We start from the raw sequence: 16469 nt of genomic DNA on the forward strand, positions 1-16469 counted from the left end.
GTTGAGAAAGGCCGGAATCGGCAGAAGCGGCCAGACGACCGAGAACATGACGACATAGGAAAACTGAATGGCCGCGTCGAGGTAGTCAAACTTGGGATCAAAGACCGGCAGCGTCGACTCGGCCACAATCTCGTACGCCGTGTGCTGGTTGTCGTCGTCCGAGCGCTCGAGGACGGGCACAAAGAAGCGCGTGACGGCCGAGACGTCGGCCGCGAGCTTGCGCGCCGACTTGTTGTCGGTCGCGCGCTGCATGTGCTTGCGCTTGTCGCGGCGCAGCGTGCAGTTCCACGTGCTGAACCACTTGCGCATGCTGAAGGGCCTTCCGCGGTACTTCTTCATGAGGTACGGCACCAGCGTCTCGAGCGTCATGTTGAGAAACTGCGTCACGACGAGCGGCGTCACAAAGAGCGTGTCGATCGTCAGCACCCCTGGCGTCCACGTCCACCCGACGAGACCGACAATGTCGACCATAAACTAACGCAGTTGAAAAATTTCATGCAAAACAAGTATCAAGTTGATACCTTTTGGCTGATCGTGTCGCCGAACGGCAGGTACACGAACGCGAGGAAGAGGAACCAGAAGAACCAGTTGGACCACACAAACACAAACGACCGGTGGATGAGCTACGCGAAACGACGAGTTAGAGCGAGTGTATACCCGCGTCAAAGTTATACCCGTGCTTCGTACTCGGATTTCTTCTCGCAGTTTTCCCACTCGACAAACTTGGCCGAGAGCCAGTTGAAAAACTCGAAAAAAATGACGTCGATGACGAGGCCGAGCGCGATGCCCTGTGCGAGGATGTAAACCCAGCGGTCCGACCCGATCGTCGACGTCTCCGAATTGAAGCACGTGACGAAATACACGCAGTCGAGAATCGACAGGTCGGTGGGCTTTGGGTTCTTGGTAAGCCCCGCGCGACAGTCGCTGCACATGGGCAGTTGCTTGGCGTAGACGTACCACTAGACACAGATCGTCGGTCCAACGACATCAATAGAAACGCACCTGGATGAACGGCAGCAGCAAAATGCACTGGACGATGCAGCTCACGACCACAAAGAGACCCATGGTGGTCCGGAGCATCTCGAGCTTCCCGTGCTTCGGCGTCTTCTCCCACTGCTGCGTGAGCATGTTCTGCTCCCACGTGTACTGGTAGTTGGAGTTTTCTTCGTTGGCTTCAAACACTGTCTGCTTGTACCCGCCGAGGTTCCACTTCTCGACAAGGAGCCGCGTCTCGCGCCCCCACACGTGCAGCAGAATCGGCGCCCAGATCGTCGCAATGCCAAAGCCAAAGACCGAGAGGCCAATCATGTAGACGCTCCACGACTGCGAGACAAAGTACCGGCACGTGATGTAGTAGACGGTGCCGATGACCACGATCGGGACCAGCGCCTTGGTGTAAATGTGCATGAACGCAAAGAGGAACGCAATGCGCTCGCCAAAATGCAGACGCAGCTCTACGAACATATTCTTGACAGATTGATACAAAATACGATGGCAATACCTTCAATGGCCCAGCGCTCCGAGTTACCCGTGATCGTGCGGCCCCACTTGAATTGGAACGTGCGTTTGCGGTACATTTCGAAAAAGTCCTTGCTAAACCTACATCCACGCGTCAGCGCCATATCTTACGTCACAACGCACTTTTTGTCGTGCAGCGGAAACACGGCGTGGATCACGTCGTCGACGGTCGGGATGCACTGCCGGTCGATCGTCGCCTCGTCCTGGTCGTAGTCGCGCAGCGCGTTTCGGATGATGTTGTGCGTGAGCTGGAGCTCGAGCGCCGGCGAGAAGCAAATGTCCTTGGAGCCTGCGAGGGTCATCAGTTGGAAGAGGACGCGCAGAGATACGCTACCTGTGATCGGCAGGCGCGCTTCACCGAGCCGCGACGTCGCGTTGCCTTGGGCAATCGCAAACTCGTCCTTCTCGCGCATGAACTCGAGGTGCAGCAGCCCTTTGCTCTACGCAACGCATGAGACCCGAGGCTTCCGTCGTGGTTGCTACCTTGTACGGGTCGACGAGGATGCAAATGTTGTCCGTCTGCGCATGCGTCACGTCCCGCTCCTCGACGTAAATGTCATTGTCGAGCAAGATGACGCCGAGGCCCGACTGGACGAGCCGCCGCAAGCACTTTTGCTGCAGCGCGGCAACGTGCGCTGAAATGTCGGCTGGCGTCAAGTGCGCGCGCGTCACGGGGTCCGTCACGCCGCGCAGCCGCGACTTGTACAGCCTACATGGTCTCTCCATGAGCTATCATGAGGAGCGAGCAGCAGCCGCTGTACCGAGCGACTTGCTTCGTATTGCGCAAGATGAGGGCGAACGTGTAGCGCTGCGTCTCTTGGATCGTCACGCGCGGGACGGGGAAGTTGGGCAGGTCTACGCACAGGCGATAGGTATGCTGCAGGCTGCTGGTCGTACCGTTGGGGCGCCGACGCCGGCCTGCCGACGCGTTCGTGATGGTCGAGTTGACCATGGACTTGCGCAGCGCCTCCTTGTTGATAGCGATCGTGTGGTTGTCGACGACGTCCGTGAGGACGTTGGTGGGCGTCGTCTGGTCCTCGTACGGCTCGCGGTCGGTCGAGACCATCGTGTCGGTGAGGAGTCGGCGCACGACCTGCGGCAGCGGGATGCGCAGGCCGGTGCTCGAGTGGGGCTCGGGCGCCATGGTCTCGTACGCGGCCTCCTCGTCGACCGGCGACGGGTTCTGGTTGCGCTGCAGCACGAGCGCCCGGTACGCGGCCTCGCCCGCGGGCGTCCACGGCGTCGTCATGGCCTCTACGCTGTGAGCAACGGAACTATCCAGTTTCAGGCGCGCGGTACTCTCTTGCTCTTTGTATACCCTCGCGGTGCCGAAACCTCCAAGATTGAATATGTTCATGCATTGATAGAGGTTCCAACGAGCACAAGCCACGCTCCGCGATGCTGGATCAACGTTGCACCTGGCTGCCTCATCAACTTTGCCACCTCGTCGACATGGAAAGCAAGGTAGCGAAAGAGGCTCCGTCAAATTCGATCAAAATTACCGTATTGGGTCGTCTTTTTACGTGTAAATGCGGCAAATCGCAAGGCCGATCGCTGCCATCTGAGAACGCTGCGAGAGCGACGAGGCTTAGAGCCTACACTAGCCAGACTCAATGGGCGCGATGGACGGGAGAGTTTGAGAAGCGGTCGCCATGCATGAAGTGGCGCCATGGCTAGCTGAGTGTTAAAAATGCATATTTTGCAGATTGGCCAACAACGTGGAGCATGGCTGAGGTACCGCGCTTTGACGGTCCCGTGCTCGTGGATCGCGCCGGCTTTAGCGCGTGGCAGGCCGAATTCATGACGTCGGCGACGGCGCTGGGCTACGCGACGTACTACATGGAGGCAACCTTTGACGACCCAGCGGCCTTTGCGGCGGCGATCGCCCAGCTCGAGGCGAGGGACAGTGTCGTCGAGCCGGTCGACGCCGATGCTGCGCAGCGCTACGCCCAGTTCAAAGCCTTGCACGTCTTCTATCAAGAGCAGCTCCACGCCCGCGCTCGCGTGTACCTTGCGTCGGCAGTCGACCCATCCCTGCAGCGGACCATGGCCACGCTGACGTCCTGCTACGACGCATACCAGCACCTGCTGCAGCGCTTTTCCCCGAGCTCCGCAGCGGCAATCCTCGCGTCACTCGCTGCTGCGGCAGGCGACGAGCCAGCGACGGTCGTCCGACTTGTGGACGAGCTGCTGCCAGCCCTGCGCTTGGCGATCGTCGGAGACAAGGACTTGTGCGGACTCTCCGTCATCGACTACGATACTCACGTGTGGAAAGAGCTTCGAGCGGCGCTCATGGCGCAGTGTTTTGTCGACGCGCCACGCTGCCAGGCGGCGCTCGCTGGGGAATCGCCAGCACCAGCGTCCTCGGCGCCGTCGTCGACGGGCACAGAAGCGAGTCGTGCTCTCGGTGCAGCACATGAGCCTGGTAGCGATAAGGCGCCGAGCGACGCCGAGCCTGGCCCGAAGCGGCCGCGCCTCCACGACATTCTCTCGGCCGCAGTGTCGTCGGACGACGAAGATGGCGACGACGAAGCGCTGCCGCGGGACGAGCCACCACTCGCGCGGACCGTCTATCTCACGCAGCTCAACCACAACGTCACGGAGGCGGTCTTGCAGGAGCTGTGCGAATCGTTTGGTCTCGAGGTACCAACCATCACTGCTCTTTGCGCTCACGCGAATCACACAGACGGACCCAGCGACGCACTTTCCCGTCATCGACGTCTACCTCAACTACCGGACGCGCCGGCCGCGCGGCGACGGCATCCTTCGCTTCACGACGGCCCAAGGCGCAGTCGACGCCGTCGATGCCCTTCACAGTGCGATCGACTGCGCGCGTTTGCCCTCTGACGCACGAATATGCGATAGACAAGCAGGCGCGGCCGCATCTGCCGGTGCTTCACGCGCGGCTGCTGGATGCCGCCACCTCCGCGCTCTTAACGGCGCAGATGTACATGCCGAGGACGCTCTGGACGTGCGCAACCTGCCGCCGCGAGATTTCTTGCTGGCGCAGCGCCTGCGACGAGTGCAAGCAGCCCCGCATCCGACCCACCGCGCGCAGCGAGCTCTTTCCGACCGACTGGCTCTGCCCACTGTACAACTCCTCGACGAGGCTGCATCTCACAATGCGTGTCTAGATGTGCCAGCGCCAATCCCAGCGATGCCGTCAAATGCAGTGGCTGTCGCCAGCCACGTTCGCTTACGTAAGCACATCGACTAACTACTACTACCGAGGACCGTCGCTACCCGCTCGAGCTTTTGAATCAACGTCTCGAGCGCGCTCGTTGCGTCGGTCGTTTGCGTGAGCTCTGGCTCGACGCGCGCTGCGCAGTCGTCGAGCACCTTTCGCACGTGTTTGGAGGCCTTGCGCGAGGCCAGGCGCATGCGCCGCGCGGTCGCCATGAGCCTACGATCGATCGATCGAATGAATAAGGTCCTAGTCGTCGTACGCGTGAAGGCGCAGCGTGACCTTGTGCTTGTCGACGCTGGCGCGCTGGCAGCGCCAGATCGTCTGCATGACGGCCGCGGCATTGTCGCGCGCACACACCGTGTCGGCGCGCTCGGTGATGGTGCGCATGGTGTCTTCTTCGGCAAGCGTGATGATGAGCGCGTCGACAAACACGACGCGGAGCAGCGAATTGAAGACGAGGCCGCCGAGGACGCCGCCAATGAGGCAAAAGAAGCGCCCGGCAGTCGTAATGGGCACGACCTCGCCATAGCCCACCGTCGCCTACACGCCGTCGCATGAGGTGGCGACGGGTGTGTCGACGCACCATCGTCACGATCGAGATCCACAACGCATCCGCAAACGACGTCACGTTCGGGTTGAGCGTGCTACGCCGCGAATGACGATCGGTTTCAAGCCAGAGTGATGGTACCCTTCGATCTGGATGATCGCAATCGAGGTCAGGATGAGGTTGACGAGAAGCGCGAGCGAGGCAAAGGCCGCGGGGTACACGTGGAAGAGGTACTTGATGGAGAAGAACGGCGATGACGACTTGACGTTGTGGATCGCCCCTACGGCCGACCGCTCGTTGCTTTCTGGCGTTCAAGGAACCGGACGTACCGAGGAACGCGATGCTGTTGGTGTTGAAGCCGAGGACGTTGCGCACGAGGCGCCCAAAGACGTAGACGCGCACGAGCACGACGAGCCCTATGCAGCTCATCGCACGATATTCAACGTCGGCAAGCGGCCGCACCAAACTGGTTGAGGTTGTACGCGATCTCAACATAGCAATGGCCTTGGTCGCGGAGGAGACCGGTCGCGCACACAGACTCGATCGCTCCCTGCGATGAGTAAGACACGAGGCGCCTCGTCGCAGGCACCTACCTCGGTCGCGGCCGAGATGTACTGATGCACGAGCACGGTGTAGTCGAGGCGCGGCAGCATGTGCACAACGAACACGATCGTTTCCAGCATGTAGAGCCTGCGCACATGAAGAGGCCCATGCGAGTAAGCAAGCGGAACGCACCAGCGCTTCGTGAACGCGCGGTGGTAGAGGCGCGTGCGCGGGTCGAGCTGTCCCGAGGTCACCTCGATGGCGCAAATGCCGTCTACTGGTCGTTCATGGGTGGTAGCGATGGGGAGAGTTCACCATAGCGAAAGTAGATGAGCACGACCAGCGTCACCGTGACGACCGTGAGAAAGGCTTTCGTAAGGGTCAGCGACGCCGCCGTCTCTGCGTCAGGGAGTCCGTTCACCCACGAGGCATAGCTCCAGTACAGCTGCAGTGGACTCTGAGTAGATCCATACGATCTGGTAGTGTACCTTCATGATGGCCGACTCGCCGAGGATGCTTATGAAAGCGAGGACGCCGATCCAGTTTTCAATGCGGCGCTGGCTCGCGTACATCTAGTCTTAGATACATGGAGAGCATGTCGCGAATCCAAAGCGCACGTTTTTGAGGCGGTTGATGCGCTGCAGCTCGGTGACGGTTGTTTGCCACAGCTCGTCGTTGACCAGCATGCGCTGCTTGAGCTAGACCGCGTGTTGGAACCAGACTCGTATGCATCTCATGCCGCACCTGGGACCGGTAGAGCTCGTCGCGGGGCTGGATCGCGTTGCGGCGCGCGGGGCGGAGGCGCTTGGCGATGTAGCGCACGCTTCGCGCCGGCAGCATTAGCTGGACGTCCATGAGGCTCAGGCGGGGCATGGCAACTCGTAAAATTAGACGGGCGACTCAAATGCATCACGAATCTATTTTGAGATCGCACCGCGTATTTATTCGAATGCCGTCTTGAGATTGAGATTTGAGTTTGAGCCGAATACAAAGCGGGTTAAGTTGATTAGATTAGATAGGACGCGCTTACACGCAGTGCGTGATGACGCGGTAGACGAGCGAGTGCTCGACGAGGTACTTGTGCTTCTTGACGTGGACCGACGCGCCGACGATCGGGATCGAGCGCAGGAAGAGTGACATACTGCACGCGATCTGGACGCACGTGACGCACTGCCGCCACTTGTCGACCGCCGCTCCCATCTCGAGGCGCCCGGACGACGAGAATGCGCCGAGGAGGAAGCAGAGCACGGGCCCCAAGAGCGCGTTGACGCCGTATGGGGCCAAAGCGCTGATGGCAAAGAAGCCCATCATGACGGCCAGGACAGCAGTCAGCGTCCATTGGCCGGCGGTCGCAAAGGCATACGCCGCGGCATGGCCGGCGCTGAGCACCGCGCGCATCCAGAGCTCAGCGTAGAGGAGGCCGAACGCCAACGGCTTCCAGAGCGCGACGACCGCCGTCACAAAGAGGACGTCGAGGATCTTGTTTTCGAGGAACTTGTACCCGAGGAAGCGCCCGAGGCTCGTGCGGTACGCATGCGCACCCCACCGGACAGGCGGGACCACGGCGCGGGTCGTAAAGCCCTTCTTCTTGGCCCAGGCGTAGGCGTCGGCCTTGCCGAGTTCGTAGAGCCACTGGATGCTCTCGGGCGCCGGCGGATACACGGCCCACCACATGGGCACGTACTGGGACGGCTTGATGTCGGCCTGCGTGCAGTAGAACGGACTGACCGTGACCGTCGTCTCGTCCACGACGGGCTGGAAGTCAAAGATGCCGCCGTCGAAGACCCACTCGCCGTTGAGGTGGAATGGGAAGCCGGCGATCGGCGTCGCGCAGCACGACGCCAGCACCGCACTTACGCCATGCTCGGCGTCCGAGAAGGTGCTCACGCGGCGCGAGCGCCACTTGGAGATGCTCGAGTAGACAACGATGCACTTTTGCGTCTCGTTGAGCTCCGTGATGCGCTCAAAGTTGCCATACCGACGGACGGCTTCGCGCAGGTAGGCGCGCACGTTGCAGGCGCCAGCGAGCGACGCCCGGGCGAGAGGCACAAAGTCGTTGACGACGCCGTGCACCATAGCATCGAAATCGCCGTCGAGCGCGAGGCCGAGCGCTGCGAGCGAGCCGCCGGACGAGCCGAGGACAGTCGCGTCGCGGTGGAGGCCGAGGTCCTGGAGCGCCTTGGCGACGCCAAAGTGGTAGGTCTTGAGCCAGCCGGAGCAGGCAAAGGAGTAGCTGGATGGACGGGCAGTCATCTGATTGCTATGAGTTCGTAGTTGCTGGATCACTGCAAGTCCGTGACTGCGGACGGTGTCGTCGACGAGCGAGCTTGGCACAGTACTGTACGAGGTTCAACGTGGCCGCTTGTAGCTCAAGCACCAAGAACCCTACGAAGTCGCACGTGATTGGCTCCTGCAAAGTTGTTCCAGCGTTTGATTGGTGCAGAAATGATAAAGCCTCGTGATTGGCGCTTTGGATGACGTCATCGATCCCGCCCCAGCGTCGCCGATCGAGTCACGCCGGGTGGCAAGTGATTCCCGGCTCGTGGCCAAGTGAGATTCTGACGCGCTGTCGTCACGTGGCTGTGATTGGCTGAAATGGAGAGTGACAGAGACGAGTCAGGGCACGCTGATTGGCTGGACATCAAACTGGACAGATCTTTGGTCGTTTGAGAGGCGGTTTCCAGTGCGCGCACTTGGGCCGCAGTTTGCATTGCATGTGCCGAAGGAGCCTGATGGCGCTTTAAGTGGCAGCAAATTCATGCAAAAGAGAGCGTGTGCCTAGAGATACCTAGAGAATCTAGAGACGCGGATAGATGGAGTCAATGCATCGCTCTCGTCGCTCCCTTGATAACGCGATCTTCGGAACCCACCAGCCGTTTCGAACAGAATCCTGTGCGGACAAAGAGCAGAAACCTCGCTTTACGAGCCTGTTTCGACCTTCTCGAACAAATTTACTTTGTATTGGTCCGATTGCGATGATTCACCCCTTGGACATTCTGACATGAATGGATGCACTTCAAGTGCGCGCCGGAGGTTCGCGCACTTTTGCCACACGTTTTTTCGAACGCCACTCCTTCAACTTGGCGAAAGATGATGTGGCGGCTGCTGCTGCTCGCGGCCTTCTGCCGCGCCGAGTCGCCGCACGATGCGATCTTCGCGGCGCTGCATTCGCCGCCGATCGAGATCCTCTCGCCGACGCAGAACCAGGTGCTCGAGTCGTCGAGCCTCAGCATCGGCATCGTCGTGCGCGAGCCGTCGCGAGCCCTCGAGAACCCACAGGTCTGCGTCGGCGTTGCGCCCGTCGCTCGCCGGCAGAGCTCGAATCTGAGCGAAAACTGCTTTGAGCAGACCAACATGACGACGTTCCACGCGACAAACCTCGAGCCCGGCACCCGCTACCACGTCAACGTGCAGCTCGTCGACCGCGGCAACGTCATCGCCATGTCGCTGCGCCACTTTCGCGTGGCTGCCGTGCCTCTCGAGCACGGCTACGTCACGGTCGAGGCAGCGCTCGAGGCGGCCGAGCACCTGTACACCGATGGCCAGCTGGAGGCGGCCATGGCCGTTTACGAACGCATCCTCGCCCAAGTGCCCGACCACGAAGGTGCCACGTACGCGTACATTGTCGTGCTGGTCAAGGCCAAGCAAGACGAGACGTTGATCTCGGTGTTGGGCGCGGCGCTGCAGCGCAACCCGTCGCACGCCATGTACCACAACCTCCTCGCGATCTCTCTGCGCCGCAAGGGACAGCTGGATGCTGCGCTGGACCACTGGCGCCGCGCCATCGCGCTCGACCCCAACTTTGTTTTAGCGCAAATGAATCTTGGCTCGGTCTTGCAAGACCACGGGTACCTCGAGGCCGCGCTGCCGGAGCTCCGCGCGGTCGTCCATCGCCTCGACGATCTGCAAGACGACGCGATCGCGTACGAAGCTGTCGGGCGCCTGTGCTCGGTCTTCATCGACTTTGAAGAGATCCATAACGCGCAGCAGTGCTTGAGCACCGCTCTCGAGCGCTGGCCCACGGACGCGCAGTTTCGCATTGCTGCTGGCAACCTCTTTTGGCGCGTACGCAGATTGCACCTGACGTTGCCTCACATCGTGTCTAGGCCTACGACGTGGACGCGGCGCTCGATCAGTACGCGATCGTAGAGCCCGACGTGGTTCCTGCGATGGTACTCACTCGATATTCTTCAGTCCAAAGCCGACCTGCGTAGGTGTACGCCGCGGTCGCTCGCGAGCACCAGGGCGACGCGGAAGGCAGCGCGGCCTTGCTGGACAAGGTCGCATCCGCGTGCGAAGGGAGCTAACGCCATTTTAGGCGCAAGCGCTGGCCATCACGCAGGGCAAGCCGTTCAGCTACATCCAGGTTCTCCGCGCGCTGGTGCTGCCATGGATCCACCCGAGTGACGACCGCTCAGTCGATGCCGTGCGCGCCGCCATGGAAGCCAGCCTCGACGCGCTCACCGACCTGCGTACGCCCTGTCTCGTCGCTCGAAACTCATCATTTGCGATGCAGAACCCGATGACATGGCTCCGTCACGCCGGCGCTTCAGCCTCGCGCTTCCGCTGCACGCGCACCTGCGCAACAACAAGCATCTGCGCGCCAAGATAGCAGACGCCTTTCGGGGCTTGCTGCCCGCGGGTTCGAGGCAGGTGGCAGCGCAGCGCTTCGACTCGCCGCATTTTGGCGCCGTCGCGAACCTCACGCGCACGCGCGTCGGCTTTGTCGGGCGACTCGCTCGCGCCTCGTGGCTCCGCGAGACGTTCTCTGCGCTCATCCAGCAGCTCGACACGCAGCGCTTTGAGGTGTTTTTGTTTACGCTCGACGCCAAGGAAGACGGCGCGGCCGACTATATCGAACACGTACGCGCGAGGGTGATTGCGTGATCCCACGGGCCGTCGTAGATCGTCGTGGTCGCCGACGCAGTGGCGCAGGCCGCCGCCATCATCCGCAGCTGCAGCATCGACGTGCTCGTCTACCCCAGCGTACGTCACTCCTCGTACAAGTGAATTCCCACTGAAATAGCTGGGCGACGACGCGACGACGTATGCGCTGAGCTTGCTGCGCCTCGCTACCGTCCAGGCCGTGTGGTACGGCCTCCCAGAGACGTCGGGCGTGCCCACCATCGACTACGCTCTGACGTCGACGCTCGAGGCAGCGGGGCACGAAGACCACTACACCGAGGCGCTCTTCCCACTCACGTGCGTTGCTTGGCGACACACGCTTCATAATGATCGCCATGTAGCGGCTTCGGCCTCTTCGTTCCGGCCCACGAGCCCGCGCCAGTGCCCGCGGCGACGGTCCAAGGCGTCCGAACGGTCCTCAAGCAGATATTCGACTGGCCTGTCGACGACCTGATGCGCGTTTACATCCTGCCGAGCGTACGAACTTCGGATCTCCAACGCGAAATGGATGCTGCTGCTAGGACATTGTGTCGATGCACGCCGACATGGTCGTCGCCATCAAGCGGCTGCTGCGGCTCGACGGGTCTGCGTGCGTGCTGATTGCCTCCGCGGACCAGTCCGCGACGCTCGAGAGACAGCTGCTCGAGCGCATTGGCCTCCACAGCCCTCGCGTCCAGTTTAGTCGCCTCGAGTTCTCGATGCGCGTCTTGATGCGCGGCGCGGACGTCGTGCTCCAGCCGCTCTACACCCCGCGCGTCCAGCCGACCATCCACGTACAGCAAATAGTGTCGAGAGACGATTGAGATAGCGTAGGCGCTCCGAGAAGGCATCCCGATCGTGACGCTGCCGAAAGCCTTTTGGCGCACGCGCCTCGCGGCCGCCATGCTCGAGGAGGTCGGCGTCGCCGACGTGTGCGTGACGCGACCGTCGGCAGCTACGTGCGCCGCGCGATCCAGCTCGCGTCGAAGCGCGCACTGCGCGACGAGGTCATCGGGCGCTTGGTGCGTGGACGGGATGTTCTCTTTGAGGACGAGACGGCCGTCTCCGAGTGGACGCGCTTCTTTACCTTTGCTTCCGATGGGCCCCCGAGCCAACGCCAACCGCTTCTTTTGACGTAGCCCTTTCTTATAATGCCCTTTTTGTTTCTCTGTGGTCACCAGTAAGATGACGTGGCGTCCTCCGAGGCGAGCTGCAATGTTGACGAGCCAATCGCATCGCGACACACAACCTGCATCGTTCGAGCCCTACTTCGTAGAGCTCTTCGTAGCGTTCGAGCCCTACTTCGTAGAGCTCTTCGTAGCGTTCGGGTGTAGCATCGAAACAAGTCTTGAAGACGCGACAGACTTCTTCTTTACGAGTGCTGAATGCAGTTGAGTCGCTCCAAAGCGAGCATGAGGGCTTGCGTCCCGAGCTTGCCGCCGTTGGCTTGCGCCTATCGGAAAGCTTTCAGTATGGAGTGATTGAGTTGCACCTACCTGCACGGCAAGGTACAGCTGGTTGGCGAGCGCAAGACCCGGCAGCGCCAAGCCCATCCTAAGAGACGGTGAGGAACGAGCGAACACGACTGAGAGCGTACGTCTGGGACTCCTTGAGCGCGATGCCCATGTCCTTGATGAAGTGCTCGACCATGAAGCCCGGGTTAAAGTCGCGGCGAGCGATGCGCGGGCCCATGTTGTTGATGGACCACGAGCCCGCAGCGCCGGCGCCGACGGCCGCAATCGCTTCGTTCAAGTCCAAGCCCGCCTTGTGCGCATACAGGAGGCCTTCCACGACACCAATCATGTTGGTCGCAATCAGAATCTAGAAAGCATCTTAGACGGCGCTGCAGGCTGAAGGCTCTGTACCTGGTTGACCATCTTGGTGTGCTGGCCAGCACCCGCGCCGCCCATGTGGCGGATGTTCTTGCCCATGACGTTGAAGAGCGGCAGAACCTTCTCGAGCGCAGCAGCGTCGCCGCCGACCATGATGGACAAGCGGGCTTCCTTGGCGCCGACGTCGCCGCCCGAGGCAGGTGCTATGTGACCGTCCAGCCTCATGACCGGTACCGTTGTACTGTACCGTCAATGCACGAGACGCCCTTGGCCTGGGCGGCAGCGTAGATCTCCTTGGCCAGCGACGGCTCGCTCGTCGTCATGTCCACAACGATGCCACCGGGCGAGAGCGTCGAGAGCACGCCTTGGTCGCCCAAAATGACCTGGCGCACGTCGCTCGGGTAGCCGACAATCGTAAACACAACGTCTACAACCAGCATGAGGCGTGCTTGGATAGAGTTTGTCGGACCCGACTGCGCGGCGACGGCGGCTGGCGTCGGCGCGTACGTGGCGCCCTTGGCCACGAGGCTGTCGCACTTGCTGGGCGTGCGGCTGAAGACCGTGACCGTGTAGCCGGCGTTCTGCGCAGATACAATGTAAGAGCCCCATCGCGTGGAGGAGGCGGCTGTACGAGGATGTGTTCGCACATGCTCTTGCCCATGATGCCCGTGCCAATGAACCCAATGCGCATCGTCATCTTCTTGATGATCGTCTTGGCCGTCCAAATGATTTCTGGTGAACGTCCGAGGATCAACATATCCGGATACAACACGTGTGTTGCATATCCGGTGGGTGTGCATTTCACACGTAGGTTTTTCACTTCTCGGTTGTCATGCATGGTTGTCACCAAGCTAGCACAATGTCCGCGCGGCTTTCATGCCACCACCAGCCGCCATTGCCATGGCACAAGTATTCGCTCGTACTATTCACTTGACATGTGTCGTAGCTGCTTGTAATCTGCACTCGACAGTATGCTCATTATTGCATGGAATGGTCGAAGCATGGCTACTGTAGGAGGAAGCAACGGTTGGTATTGGCCGTTCAAGACAGCTCCACTGCGAGTCAACATCAACCATGTGCCAGGACGACCCACGTCTACGATGGCGTTTGCGCCGAGCTCTCAATCAGGATACGTATGCGTGGCGCTCTTGCCGTTTTTCACGTGAGAAATGAAGATTTTCACGTGATGATGCATTCCCCAAACAGCAACATGGACGTCCTCCTCGAGTGCCAAGCGCCGTACTGCGACTGGATCCTCGCGGGCCGCAAGACGGTCGAGACGCGCCGGTACCCGTGTCCCGACCACCTCATTGGCCAGCGCATCTGGCTCCTTGAGTCGCCCGCAGGCTCGGTGCGGCAGTCGGCCGTGCCGGACCAAGTCGACCTGACGACGACGCCCGGTCTGCGCATCGTGGGCCACATCATCGTCGCCGCCTCCGTGCGCTACACGTCGCAGGCGCATTGGGACGCAGATGCGTCGCGTCATTGCGTCCCGGCGTCGTCGGGCTACGAGTGGTCGCCGGACGTCGACGTCTACGGCTGGGAGCTCTCGGCCGCGGTCGCGACGACGACGGCGCCGCCGATCTCGACCATTGCCCGCGCGTACCGGTCCTTCTTCCTCCCCGTGCTGCACGTTCCGACCGTCGACATCTCGGACCCGACGTCGCCCGACGTGCTCGACGCGATCCGCGCGCAGTGCGCGACGCTCGGCTTCCTCCGCGTCACGTGGAAGAACTTTCCCGTCGACGTCGTCCGAGAGGCCCATGACGCCACGCGCGCGTTCTTCGCGCTCTCGGATGCAGAGAAAGCCACGGCCTCGAAGGCTGCGACCCAAAAGACCAACGCGTCGTTCTGCAGCACGGGCTTCCGCGGCAACACGAGTGCGTACAACGCCGGCGGCCGCGAGTCGTGGTCGTGCGTCCGGCCCGACTTTGACCCGAGCGCGCCGCCGCGAGGCGCGTACTACGCCAACCCGACGCACTTTGCGCAGGCGCCGGACCCGCAGGTGCCGTGGCCCGCGCCGGCCATCGCGCCAACGTTCCGCCCGGCGGTGACGGCCTACTACGCGACCGTGGACGACTTGGCGCAAAAGCTGCTGCGCATGTTTGGGCAAATTCTGGAGCTCGAGGACCCTGAGTCGCTCACAAAGCTCTCGAAAGACCACGCGAGCAGCCTCAACCTCACGAGTCTCCGCTTCGAAGACGACAGCAACGTGGCTGCGAACGCGATTTTGCCGGCGCACGGTGACGTCACGAGCGTCACGATCTTGTCCCATGACGCGTCCGACGGGGCGAGCGGGACGGCCTGCCTCCAGGTGCTCAACCCGACGTACGACGCGCACGAGCCGCATAGTTTGCGCTGGATTGCGCTGGCGGACGCAGCGCCCGACGCGCCGCCGTCGTTCCTCGTGAACCTCGGACAGATCATGGAGCGCTGGTCCAACGGCCGGCTCAAGGCGACGCTGCACCGCATCGCGCGGCCCGTGCACCCTTCGATTCTGCGCCGCCGCCAAGCGATCGTGTTCTTTTGCGTGACCAACTACGACGCAGAGCTGCGACCATTGGTGGGCGACACCAACACGTACACGCCTGAGCGCATGGCCGCGTACGCAAATGCGCGCCTCGGGCCGTTCCACGACGCGTCCAAGAGCCTTCTGGAAGCCTACGCGATCTACAACAAAGATATCATCGCGCCGGACGCGTACATTGCCCTGGCGCAATAACGTAGAAACCGATCAACGAACCGCCGGTTGTCCTTGTATTCATATTGCAAATGTCGGTGGCATGAGAGCCTTTTCTCACTCACAAGGAATGCGAGCTGGTCTTGATGGCGCGAAGCACCATTTTAAAGTGATTTCATTGGCTGATTCTAAATCATTTGGACCAATCACGCGTATTTCAGCTCGGCGCACGTCGAGCCGAGGCGCTTCGTGCGCGAATTCAAGGTTGAAAATGAAATCGCTCATACTTCGCATGACGATAGAGGACACCTTGGAGAACTCAGAATGCTACTTCACGTCGGCGTTAGAGCCGTACACCCAGCGTTATTAGCATTTCTATATCTATTTGTGGTATATGCCACAAACAACCACATATGACCATTTGTACGCTCATGAGGATCTGGGGCCGCAGCGCGCAGGCTGTGGCCTCTTGCGGATGAGGTTGGCACATGCGCTTTGACATCGTCTTGTTTATGTGCACACTGCACCATGCACGACCTCGGGAAGTAGCCGTTCCAACAGTGCCACGAAAGGCGACTCGTTCAACCAACAAAGTGCAGACAGCAGTGTCGACAGTGCTAGGGCGGTATTAAATTCACGGCAAAACCCTCGTTTTCCAACTCTGCGTCACGGATGCACGTTGTTGAGCCGCTCCAAAGCGAGCATGAGCGCATGCGTCCCAAGCTTTCCGCCGTTGTCTTGCGCCTACAAGCCACGAGACAGCACTCAACGTATTGTGGTTCGGTCGTACCTGCACGGCAAGGTACAGCTGGTTGGCGAGCGCAAGACCCGGCAGTGCCAAGCCCATCCTACGCACGAATGCATGGCACGATCTCAAATACGAATCACGTACGTCTGGGACTCCTTGAGCGCGATACCGAGGTCCTTGATAAAGTGCTCAACCATGAAGCCCGGGTTGAAGTCGCGGCGGGCGATGCGAGGACCAAGGTTGTTGATGGACCACGAGCCCGCAGCGCCGGCGCCAACCGCCGCGATCGCTTCGTTCAAGTCCAAGCCCGCCTTGTGCGCGTAGAGAAGGCCCTCGACCATCCCAATCATGTTGGTCGCAATCAAAATCTACCATTTCCAACATCAACGAGCGGTCAACCAGACGAGTCGACGCACCTGGTTGACCATCTTGGTGTGCTGGCCAGCACCCGCGCCGCCCATGTGGCGGATGTTCTGCCCCATGACCTGGAAGATCGGAAGCACCTTCTCCATCGCAGCAGCATCACCGCC

The 16469-nt window shown here is 60.9% G+C and overlaps 8 protein-coding genes across 8 annotated transcripts in view; 3 read left to right on the forward strand and 5 right to left on the reverse strand.

The window, feature by feature from the left end:
- Positions 1-2767, reverse strand: part of SPRG_20924 (hypothetical protein) — a gene marked incomplete at both ends in the record, with an annotated part of 3840 nt that extends 1073 nt beyond the window's left edge. Inside the window, 10 exons of the mRNA XM_012350206.1 lie at positions 37-474; positions 522-623; positions 675-959; positions 1003-1454; positions 1502-1599; positions 1642-1807; positions 1853-1958; positions 2002-2227; positions 2280-2373; positions 2416-2767. Of these exons, the coding sequence (XP_012205596.1) occupies positions 37-474; positions 522-623; positions 675-959; positions 1003-1454; positions 1502-1599; positions 1642-1807; positions 1853-1958; positions 2002-2227; positions 2280-2373; positions 2416-2767 (2319 nt within the window). The remainder of the gene's footprint in view (positions 1-36; positions 475-521; positions 624-674; positions 960-1002; positions 1455-1501; positions 1600-1641; positions 1808-1852; positions 1959-2001; positions 2228-2279; positions 2374-2415) is intronic.
- Positions 2768-3229: 462 nt separating this feature from the next.
- SPRG_10529 (hypothetical protein) lies at positions 3230-4652 on the forward strand (the record flags this gene model as incomplete). Its single annotated transcript, XM_012350178.1, has 3 exons — positions 3230-4161; positions 4205-4334; positions 4384-4652. The coding sequence occupies exons 1-3, from the start codon at positions 3244-3246 to the stop codon at positions 4650-4652; spliced, it is 1317 nt and encodes a 438-aa protein (XP_012205568.1). The 5' UTR covers positions 3230-3243.
- A 24-nt stretch (positions 4653-4676) lies between these two features.
- SPRG_10530 (hypothetical protein) lies at positions 4677-6667 on the reverse strand. The gene is made up of 12 exons (XM_012350179.1): positions 6540-6667; positions 6413-6493; positions 6284-6367; positions 6111-6240; positions 5988-6069; positions 5846-5942; positions 5715-5802; positions 5582-5668; positions 5394-5532; positions 5289-5349; positions 4965-5245; positions 4677-4921 (listed from the first exon to the last, which is right to left on the reverse strand). Exons 1-12 carry the CDS (start codon positions 6648-6650, stop codon positions 4732-4734), a joined length of 1431 nt encoding a protein of 476 aa, XP_012205569.1. The 5' UTR covers positions 6651-6667; the 3' UTR covers positions 4677-4731.
- Positions 6668-6770: 103 nt separating this feature from the next.
- SPRG_10531 (hypothetical protein) lies at positions 6771-8177 on the reverse strand. Its single transcript, XM_012350180.1, has one exon. It carries the CDS (start codon positions 8046-8048, stop codon positions 6822-6824), a length of 1227 nt encoding a protein of 408 aa, XP_012205570.1. The 5' UTR covers positions 8049-8177; the 3' UTR covers positions 6771-6821.
- Positions 8178-8885: 708 nt separating this feature from the next.
- Positions 8886-11818, forward strand: SPRG_10532 (hypothetical protein; the record flags this gene model as incomplete). Its single annotated transcript, XM_012350181.1, has 11 exons — positions 8886-9860; positions 9902-9967; positions 10010-10075; positions 10114-10267; positions 10312-10670; positions 10701-10781; positions 10822-10997; positions 11042-11177; positions 11222-11473; positions 11514-11611; positions 11635-11818. 11 exons carry the CDS (start codon positions 8886-8888, stop codon positions 11816-11818), a joined length of 2547 nt encoding a protein of 848 aa, XP_012205571.1.
- A 150-nt stretch (positions 11819-11968) lies between these two features.
- On the reverse strand, positions 11969-13268 carry SPRG_10533 (hypothetical protein; the record flags this gene model as incomplete). Its single annotated transcript, XM_012350182.1, has 7 exons — positions 11969-12132; positions 12176-12233; positions 12277-12500; positions 12545-12714; positions 12759-12938; positions 12981-13092; positions 13143-13268. 7 exons carry the CDS (start codon positions 13266-13268, stop codon positions 12052-12054), a joined length of 951 nt encoding a protein of 316 aa, XP_012205572.1. The 3' UTR covers positions 11969-12051.
- A 448-nt stretch (positions 13269-13716) lies between these two features.
- Positions 13717-15259, forward strand: SPRG_10534 (hypothetical protein). The gene has a single exon (XM_012350183.1). The coding sequence runs from the start codon at positions 13722-13724 to the stop codon at positions 15231-15233; it is 1512 nt and encodes a 503-aa protein (XP_012205573.1). The 5' UTR covers positions 13717-13721; the 3' UTR covers positions 15234-15259.
- A 537-nt stretch (positions 15260-15796) lies between these two features.
- SPRG_10535 (hypothetical protein) lies at positions 15797-16456 on the reverse strand. The gene is made up of 4 exons (XM_012350184.1): positions 16356-16456; positions 16084-16307; positions 15982-16039; positions 15797-15935 (listed from the first exon to the last, which is right to left on the reverse strand). Exons 1-4 carry the CDS (start codon positions 16449-16451, stop codon positions 15858-15860), a joined length of 456 nt encoding a protein of 151 aa, XP_012205574.1. The 5' UTR covers positions 16452-16456; the 3' UTR covers positions 15797-15857.
- Between the last annotated feature and the right edge of the window lie 13 nt (positions 16457-16469).

The sequence above is a fragment of the Saprolegnia parasitica genome, assembly GCF_000151545.1.
Source record: "Saprolegnia parasitica CBS 223.65 unplaced genomic scaffold supercont2.62, whole genome shotgun sequence".
NCBI classification, from domain to species: domain Eukaryota; phylum Oomycota; class Saprolegniomycetes; order Saprolegniales; family Saprolegniaceae; genus Saprolegnia; species Saprolegnia parasitica.